At 45.0% G+C, this 9,984-nt stretch overlaps 3 protein-coding genes across 3 annotated transcripts; 1 reads left to right on the plus strand and 2 right to left on the minus strand.

Moving 5' to 3' along the window:
* Window positions 1–2,019: 2,019 nt before the first annotated feature.
* E1B28_006848 (uncharacterized protein) lies at window positions 2,020–2,775 on the minus strand (the record flags this gene model as incomplete). The annotated part of the gene is made up of 3 exons (XM_043151549.1): window positions 2,020–2,068; window positions 2,130–2,290; window positions 2,347–2,775. The coding sequence occupies 3 exons, from the start codon at window positions 2,773–2,775 to the stop codon at window positions 2,020–2,022; spliced, it is 639 nt and encodes a 212-aa protein (XP_043012645.1).
* A 4,378-nt stretch (window positions 2,776–7,153) lies between these two features.
* On the minus strand, window positions 7,154–7,918 carry E1B28_006849 (uncharacterized protein; the record flags this gene model as incomplete). The annotated part of the gene is made up of 2 exons (XM_043151550.1): window positions 7,154–7,768; window positions 7,820–7,918. The coding sequence occupies 2 exons, from the start codon at window positions 7,916–7,918 to the stop codon at window positions 7,154–7,156; spliced, it is 714 nt and encodes a 237-aa protein (XP_043012646.1).
* Window positions 7,919–8,202: 284 nt separating this feature from the next.
* Window positions 8,203–9,042, plus strand: E1B28_006850 (uncharacterized protein; the record flags this gene model as incomplete). Its single annotated transcript, XM_043151551.1, has 5 exons — window positions 8,203–8,318; window positions 8,376–8,450; window positions 8,514–8,640; window positions 8,693–8,766; window positions 8,823–9,042. 5 exons carry the CDS (start codon window positions 8,203–8,205, stop codon window positions 9,040–9,042), a joined length of 612 nt encoding a protein of 203 aa, XP_043012647.1.
* Between the last annotated feature and the right edge of the window lie 942 nt (window positions 9,043–9,984).

Consider the following 9,984-nt stretch of genomic DNA (forward strand, 5'->3'; position numbering starts at 1 on the left):
TCAATGCTGAGAGGAAAATGGGCGAACAGACACACGGATTGCCAGATACATTAACCTTGAATACATACCTGGCCTTCCCCAACGGAAAAAACCGTCAAACAATGTTGCCTAAATGAAATGGGGCATGCTCTCGATGGAAAGCAAGTCAGGAACTTCCAGGGATATGAGCCGCAAGCCATCCTTTGAAGTCAATCATGCTCCCTTAGAGAAATGCCTCCCAGATTCAGTTTTACTGTCCAAGAGATTTGTGCAGGTCGATTCCCATGCCTATCTTCCAGACATTGCATTTGGGTCGAGCACCGAGTCTATCTGATGATCTGTCTATCTGTGAGGATTCATGAACGCCAAGGTAGGTGCTTACTGTTCAAGATGTTGTCTAGATGAATGGCTAGCTACTGAGAAGGACAGGTGGTGGTGAAGATCCCTGAGATCCCAAACAGAAACCATCAAGATTATAACACTGAGTTGTATATGAGAGTGGTTTTTTTTTGTTTTTCACTCAGCACCAAGCCAAGTACAGCATTGAAGGATGGAGGTTGAACATTGGTGATGAGCATAGCAGGTGCTGCGGCGTACACAGTTACAATGTTTGGTAAGTGTTTGTTATAAGCGCCCGCAATTTCCCCGCCTGACACGACACACTCAACTCTCATCTCCCACCTGCGACTCGCTGCCTCGATAGCTCAGTACTGTTGAGTGAATGTGGGCTTAGCGCTCATGTCGTTGGATTAGTTCCAATGACTGGCTTTCTACTCCATTGTCCCACTGTATCCTCTGTTCCTAGCCGTCAAGAACAGTCATCAACACTCACATCCGCCTTCTAGTATGTCCCTTCTCAAACTCATATGAGTGTCTAAATACCATTTATCTGGCTTATATTATTTAGATTATCTCAAACTGGGTCTCTCTCAGGAATCATTGTCTACTGTATTGAGGAACTTTAGGAGGACTGGAATTCTGTATGGACTGGTGCGTAACTTTTTATGCTTTCATCTGCATCAACATTTATCTTCTTGAGATGTAGGCTCATACCATTGAATCCGTCTAAGATAATATAACATCTTGCTGATTGTATATTGTGGGATATCGGGAGCTTACTCCAAACGTTACTAATCCATTTGTCTGCAGAGCAATATTTACCTTCACCACAATTTGGGTGGCCATAGTAGTATGTCTGCTTGTGATTGAGATAGCGCACAGTGTATTGAGAGCGAGGACAGGTACGTGTAGAGTCCTGCTCTGAATCTGACGTTGATGCGTGTATGCTAGAGCTCCTTATCGAATCCTCATCCTGCATGCAGCAGTATGAAATCAATATGTGCGATGAGCCCATGGAAGGGGTGGTTGAACGCTGTAACGAGTGGAAAACATGTGCTCAGAGGAACCTTTCCGATGTTCGGGTGGCTCAGCTCACTGCAAGGACAATCGGTCTCATACTAAACAGCCTTGTTGAGCCAGTGTCACCGAAAGCTTTCCTTTACTACGTGGGTGTACCTGGACACTTTGAAATGAACTATGTAGTGACTAATGGGCTACTTCAGTCAACCAGGGTCCTTGTCTTGGGCTACGCACTCGTTGGAAATTTCTAAATCGGAAACATATTTGTATCAATTATACCAGCGTTGTTCGACTCGGCATTTTGTGTCTCGTTTCAACTCATTTACGCATTGAACCAGATAATAATAGCTTGAATTAGAATGATCTTACCCTGCAACGCGTTGGAACCCTGTAGTATGGCTAGAGTTGTCAAGTAACAACCTTGAACAGATATAGACAGTAGTAGATGTTGTCCCCAACTACTTGATCTGCAATCTGTCAGCTATTACCTCTTTGGCTGAGGAGCTTCGTGCTCAATCGGGGTGCAACACCACTTCAGTAAACACCAGCATGGATGGGTCAAGGTGTCATGTATTGGTATTGTAGCATTCTGCGTATATGTACATAAGGGGGAAGAATATCATAGATTATATAAGACAGAATACAAATTACAAGTAAAGTAAAGAAAGAGCGTCAAGAGCATTAAGAAGGTAAATAGAACCGATCTATAGGTGCTTTGGGTTCCTCAATTCTGTGACTAGAGGATAGGATTAAGTTTGGATGAAATGAGAAAAAGAGTCCAGGAAACTCACGCTGTTGAAAGGTGTGTGTCAAGGATTACTCGAAATTTTGGATCATTGACATCAATGTTGCAATGAGCGCATGACCAAGTGCTAAGATCGAGCACCTCTATGTCCGTTGCCCCGGTGACTACTTCAAATGAAGCATTGTCATGCCAAGTATGGATATTCAGCTATGAAAGATCTCAACTTAGCGACAATACGATGCTTTAGGGTCCCAGATACTTACACAATTGTGCCATGTGTACAGAAGGTAGTCGTCGTTGTCGTCATCCACACATGCCAGGCATCGAAACAGCGGGTTCCGGTTGTCCATGTCATTGGTGGTGGCATTCCAGGGAGGCAACCCTATGAGAAGAACCAGCTTGAAGACCAGCGGGTCAGGGGTGAAGGTGAAGGGGGATAGGCAGAGGACACTGTCACGCTTGCACCTGCTGCTGTTGAGATGAGCTATCGCGCCTTGCGCCGTGATACATTTAACACCACATTGCTGACAGGTGTATGTGGCAATAGCGAGCCTGGATCCAGTGCCAGGGAAGATGCCCCAGGGATCCAATCTGATCTTGTGGTAATGGTAAAGATTCAGTCCTAAAATGATAGGCACGATTTTGCGGCTCTCGTTATGAAACACTTCAGAGGCTTTCACAAAGAACTTCATGGAGAAATGAGTTGCTTCCAACAATAGAGCCCCTTCTCGTTGGATCTAAAGAAAGACTCGTCGAAACTGACTGTGTCCGGGGAAGTCAGGCACCGGAGGAACACTGGGAAGAGGAAAGCTGTCTCTGGCATTGGAAGGTTCCACCACGAACTAGGATGGAGACCCCGGAGAAGGTGAACATAAGCCCTTTTCAGAGCATCCATACGTCCATTCATCACCTTCTCTTCTTCCAGTCTCTTGAACAGCCGTGCGATTTGAGCTTCACATATAGAGTGAAGAATGTCGGCCTCAATGAGAAACTATTCTAGGCTCACAAAGTTAGAGGCAGATTTCGCCATAAATGGTGGTGTATACCTTCAGTAGTCAGCATCCTAGTACTGTCAATGAAAGTATGATTTTTAATGCTCTCCATGTCGGCCCTACTATAGCCGGTCTTCGAAAGGTGTTTCCAAATGCTGTCATGAGACGAGGGAGGGGTGTGTTTAGAGCAGTGAGATATAAAGGAAAGATGGCACAGCTTATGCAGTGATGGCCACCTTTTTCCCTGGTAATGAAAAGGTTCGGTAAAGAGAAAGTTTGGTTGACCTTGTGTAAATGCAGCTGGCACATAGCCTCTGCCCCAGATGGGGGACTGAAAACAAGAAGGTGCGACTCCCTCCATGACGAGAACAAAGCTATTGACAGTATTCAGAAAGCATACACTGAAACAATGATCGAAACTTACTCTGCATGAGGGTCCGTTACACAACATATTCACCCAGTTGTATGGGTTCACACAGGGGGGAGGGACAGGGACCACCAGCGCTCGGAGGAAATGGTCCCAAACCGCTTGATAGACAGTACATGGTTTGCGTAACCATGTTAGAAAGTGTTTGTTCACAAGGCTTAAACGAAGAACCAACGCAATCAGTAGGTTGAGAATGATCTGTATGTGCGTTCGTGAATAGATGGACAGCAAGGCAATCAACGGAAAGACTGACTTCGATATGCACTTCGACAGGTAGGGCACAAAAAGGAACAAAGGGGGCAACGCGTGTCAGTTGTTTCTGGAGGGATCTTCTCGGTCGTTTGCGGGGGCTAGAGGTCGGTCTTTGAGGAGACATGGATTGAGTGGCTTGTGCTCTTGGGGAGGACGGGAGTGGAGAGGTGACCTGTGGGTTAATCATTTGTTTTAAAGATGTAGAAAGTTGCCACTCTAATGGGGACTAACTCTGATGGGGACTGTGACAGATGCGTCATGCAATCAAAGGGACAAAGGGCCTTTGCGAGAGATATAATTGGATATTTGAATTGATTGGAAGTCAAACAATAGACAAAGGTTGAGCGAAAATGAGGCGCGACTTTCGTCGTTTGTCTTTCACAATCCTACAGAAAAGCTGTCCTGTTATCTCTTCAGCAGTACGAGCCTACATCTTCAAGAAGATGAACATTGATAGTGATGAAAATATGAAAATTTACGCACCAGTCCGTACAGAATTCCAGTCCTCCCAATGTTCCTCGACATTGTAGACAATGATCCCCGAGGGAGAGGTCCAGAATGAAAGGGTATCGCAGTATTCTGAGCCAAATAAATGATCTTTGGACATTCATAAGAGTTTGAGAACAGATTTAGAGGCGTACATATACATATGTTGTTCGTTAATATGGACAACTGTTCTCAGTTTGACTGCCAGGAACAGTGGATGTGGTGGAGCAGCGAACATCGGAATGAGAGTTGTTAGGACTAATCCAACGACTGTATGAGCACTTAGCCCACTTTCACTATAGCACTGAGCTATTGCTATATATGTTGAAACGAGAAGTGCAAGGGCCAATGAGGAAGATCTAGTGTGGGAAAATGTTCTGGACATGACTGTACACTCGTGACTACGCACGTGGCCAACAGAACTCAACTCCATGCCATGATCGCTGTTACTTTTCTTACTTGGCTTAGTGCTGAGTTTGGAAAACAAAACCCCTCAATAGCGACTCAGTGTTGCAATCCTTGAATGTTTGTGTTGGGGATCTCAGGGATCTTCACTGCTACCTGTCCTTGACTGTCATTTCCATACGTTACTTTTTCTTACCTGGCTTAGTGCTGAGTTCGGAAAACAAACTTCTGGATCGCGACTCAGTGTTGCAATTCTTCATTGTTTATGTTGAGATCCCATGGGTCTTCGCCATTTTCTGCTGTTCACAGCAGCTAGGCCATTCCAGTGCGACTAGGGATTGTTATTTCCATTTCGACTAGAACAGTAAGTACCTTCATTGGTTCCCAAATGCCCCACAAGCAGAATAAACATGATTAGATACACTCAGGACTCGATGCACATACAATTTCTGGAAGATGGGCACAGGAATTGTGTCTACAACAACTGGCTATCTGCAACACCCGAGCCTAGGAGGCGTTTCTCAGAAGAGGGCAAGATTGACTCGAAGAGATGGCTTGCACCTTATATCTCTAGAAGGTCTTGAATTGTTCTCCACCGAGAGGGTGTTCCATTTTCTTGAGGGATCTGTTGGGGAAGGCATAGATTCATTTACAAGCCTTATGTTTTTGGGAATCGGTACGTCCATTCACCTCAATTCCCAAGATTGTTCTCGGCATGTTCATGAAGTCCAGATACTGTCTACCCCTTGTCTCCACAGACCCGCGGCCACTTCCGTTTCCCTAGTACTGTTCCAAGAACAGGTTCAAAACACTTGTATACAGATGTCACATGTGGCCTGCAGACTCGACTTCATACCCTTCAGCTCACCACCCTCATCAACCAACTGTGACTCAGCGTTGCGTTTCCTGACAGTTTTCATTGGGGATCTCAGGGATTCCCAGCATTACAAGTTCTTCTCAGCGGCTGTGCGATGAGGATTGTCGTTTCGATAACAACTGGAACAGTAAGTACCTACGTTGATTCATAGATACCCCACAGAAAGACTGAACATGAGATAGACTCAGTATCCGACCCACATACAATGTCTAGACTACATGCACAGGACCCGACCTACATACCAGTATCTGTCTATGATGATGGGTGCCCGCACCTAGGAAGTGTTTCTTAGGAGGGGGCATGATTGACTTCAAAGGGATGGCTTGCGCCTCATATCTCTAGAAGTTCTTGACCTGCTTTCTCCCAAGAGTGTGTCCCAGTTTGTTTAGGGGATCTGTTGTTGTTTCAAAGTTTTTGTGGTTTCGATTTTCAGATAAATGTATCTGGCAATCAGTATGTCCATTCACCCTTTGTCCGAAATTATTTTCAGCATTGATCATACTGACTGTCCAGATACTGTGTATCATTGTCTCCATGCCTGGACCCACTCTGTTTCCCTAGTACTGGTGTTATCGTCGGCGCGTTTGGTTCGGTTTGGCGCAGTTTGTACCAGTTTGGGCTTTGATGGGTCAGCAGGAACCATTCAGGGACACAGTTCAGGCCGAAAACCTGACCCAAACTGGTTAAACTGCAGTTCCTGAGTAAGTAAAAATGTATTAAACTTTCTGTGACAATGATGGCAAATGGCATCACTTGATGTGACCGTGATGTGATATTTCTTGTGACTAATAGGTACAAGTGACCCATTGGGTCACATGGTTTGAAAACAAGGTTTCTTGGGATGAAACTGTTCTATATTTGGTTTTTTTGGCAAACCGTTTATGGAACCATTTCGGCAATTCAGTTCACAGTTCGGTCTCAAACCAGCACTAGCCCGAACTAATGAGAACACTATCTAGTACTGTCCCAATGTCAAGAACAGTCTCAATCTCCCTGTAAACATTCAATTCTGACGGTCTGACCTCCTATCAGTTTGGCGTGAATCCCTCATGTTTGCCTGATGCTAAGGGTCAATTTTTACTTCTCCTCAATGTTCTCCAACTGTATTCACGACTTTGTCTTTCGCCGCTGATCAGAAGTTGCCGAATCTAACACCCACCTTGCGCATTCCACCCAACTTGAGTGATTTTATCGTTTGTGAAGGTGATCAAACATGTTAATAATCGTGCTGCATTCCCAGCTCATGTTGTATCTTGGCAGGCAAAAAAGTCGTCATTGTTGTCATCTCCACTAGCTAGTTAAATACATCGCACGATTCAGTTCCAACCGCCTATCTCCTAAACTGCATGGTGGATTGAGATTCGGTAGACACAGGTCTGATTCACCTCTCTGTTATCTTTGATCTCTAGAATAACCATGGACGATACTACACTGTTGTTTGTTATAGCAGCGTCCATTTGTAGTCCCTTGGTGACATTGTACTCTATGTCAGCCAAGTGTACAAGGCTTCCTTCTGGAGTGCTGTTTGTCTGTCTGATCTGAAATTGGGTTGTTGAAACAAGGTCTTCCCTGAGGAGATGATCTCTCGGGGGGTCTGGCAAGAGTGACCAGAGTTTAAAACAGGAGGGTGCTCATGATAGAAGGCTAGCGGAAAGTTCGCGGTGGTCTGGATGATGGAAAGAAAGATGTGAAATGATTATAGGCTCTGATAGCGATATTGCGATATGCCCAGTTGAACCAGCGAACAACCAACAGCGAGCTATGCGAACCTCAGAATTGATGACAATTGGAGGGGGATATACTTTGACGTGTTGGAGATGAAATCCCCGAGACTCGTATAGTTCCTGCTCCTTCATGCTCAGCTTCCTATAACCCAATGTCGGACTTGTGAACTCCTCCACAATGGATCCACCGTTCACGGCAAGCACATAGTCTAAGTGCACGCTGGTAGGTAAGTGCTCATCCATAGCAGCCTTCTCAAAGTCCGCACAAGAGAAAGGGTTACATTCTTGCCGGAAGAATGCCCCTTGAAACCAGCATAGAGTGTTTTGGGCATAGCAGAGCTGCATGGATATGGACATGGAAGCCCAGGTAGGTACAGTTGTGTATAGCCACACACCAATGGTCGCCACTGTCACCACATACACTATCAATGCAAGCCCTAGCTCTAACGACTGGAAGGCTCTCGTCAGAACCCTTTGATGAGACTTCTTACTGGGTCGTTTGATCTCCATGCACGGAGTTGGCTATTAGAAATGTTTAATGTTCTTATTCGTCGAGCAAGCATTCCCAGTCACCTTCATGACTTGTCGCACTTCAGTCTCTTTCAGGATCGTTGAAACGGATGAAGAGGAATTCACAGTGGAAATGGAGGATGAAAAGTCGAGGTGTGGCATTGTCAGCACAATTTGGTGGCACCAAGATGGTAGTGGAGTGCTCGAAAGAGTTAGCGGAGTGCGTCAGGGTTGATTAACTATATGACGGTCTTCAACGGCCCGGTTACATGATAGTCAAACAAAGGAATCTTTCATTGGCGAGATGTTTGGTCTACATATAAGCAACAGACACAGAACTCAGTCACCTACATCCATACGCCACTCTTGGTGCCGGTCACCACTACGTGAAGAACACTCGCTCCCTGTTCCATCGATTTCTTTAGTGTCTATCCTTGATTTCAGCCATGCTCGTAGTCATGTATCTTCCTCAGCTGGTTTTCAAACTTCCATATCAACGATACACCAACAGGATCATTCCAATGCTGATGTTTACTACCATCAAAGAAGATCAATTGCAGAGGTGAGTCTGGTTGATGCTGACAGCCCTTACCTCCAAGCCCTAATAATCTCACTTTAGCAGTGATCACCTGGTGGGTGCAGGAGCAGAGGTCAAGATAGAGGAACCATTTTTGAATTCGATCCTGATGCTTGGGTATGTGAGATAGATCTCCGAAACAAAGGGACAGCAAAGGTTAAATTCCAAAATGCTCAAAAGACAGGACCAGCTTCACGATCTCAAGCCAGTTAGCGTGGGTGATCTTTCTAACAGAAATGGGCCTATTGGGGTACGAAATCAGCGGGCCTTGATTGGCATACAAACTTGTCAACTTCAACAGCGAAAGGTATGTCATTGTGTGCAGTCATCTAGATCATAAACATCTCAACCCCTTGCAGGACATTTCGACATGTGATCCATATCTGTACTACCGGAAACACAAGATTTGGGGTCAAAATGCTTTTATGCGATGGTACATGGTAGCGTCTCCTGGCCCAATAATTCCCCAACTACCCTGAACAACCACAGGGATCTGCAGGAGTATGATCTCTTGCTTCATATTGACACCAACATTGTCCCAGAATATCTTCACTATAAAGTCATAGATTATGCACATTTCATTAGTGTCTGGATGTGGAGAAATGGGCAATGGGAAGCCATTGGTATTGAGGAAGAACAAGATATCTTTAGGTCCAGATACCACCTGAAGATCAATTCTCGTTTCGAACCAGACTGGGTGAAACATTGATTTACACGGCCCTTCATTTTATACTCGCCTATTTCTTCTGAATACAGATCCATACTATGATGTAACCAACTGTGTACACTCATTCAATTTTCATCTTTACATGTTTAACATTCTCTGTATAGCCTCAAATATCAATGGTGATTGGAGGATCAGTACCTTCGGGAATACACCAGTCGAAGGTGGACTTAAGCTTGAGCAAACAACCATCGGGACAAAATATTGTGGGTTTGTGGACTGTTGTGGACACGGTATATATTATGTAAGCACCTACGTGCAGCCCTGCCACAGCAGTGCCATGACCAACTTCTTGCCAATTACATCAACCTTTAAGGTGCCATCGCTGTTGCTCTCTTACTTGGCTTCATGCTGAGTGACAGCTCCTTTTGATTGCGACGTAGTGTTGCATCATGAAGTTTTGCCTTAGGATCTCAGGGATCTCCACCGTTATCTGTTCTTCTCCACAGCTAGACCATTCCCGTGCGTGGACTGTCATTTTGACAATGAGTTGAACAGTAAGTAGATACATTGATTCAAAAATACCTCACCGACAGGCTGGGCATGACATAAATTTAGGGCTCGATCCACATGCAATGTCTGGAAGATAGGCATAGCCGCACAGAAATCGAACATACTAGTACAATATCTGTCTACCACAATTGAGTGTCGCACTATCTGATGTTTTGCCATTGGAAAAGGCGTAGATTCGTATTCAGGATCAATGTTATTGGGAATTGGTATGTCCAATCTCCCATTCTCCAAGATTGTCCTCAGCACAATATTCATGAGGCTACTGACTGTCTGAACTCTGTGTATCATTGTCTCCGCACACACGCACCCCCTTCCATTTCCCTAGTACTGTCTCAGTCTCAAGCTCTGTACTTACCAAGCAATGTACAACCAACGCCACACGTGCCACCTCAACCCCCATCCTTTACTTTCACT

Source organism: Marasmius oreades, chromosome 3 (assembly GCF_018924745.1).
Source record: "Marasmius oreades isolate 03SP1 chromosome 3, whole genome shotgun sequence".
Taxonomy (NCBI): domain Eukaryota; kingdom Fungi; phylum Basidiomycota; class Agaricomycetes; order Agaricales; family Marasmiaceae; genus Marasmius; species Marasmius oreades.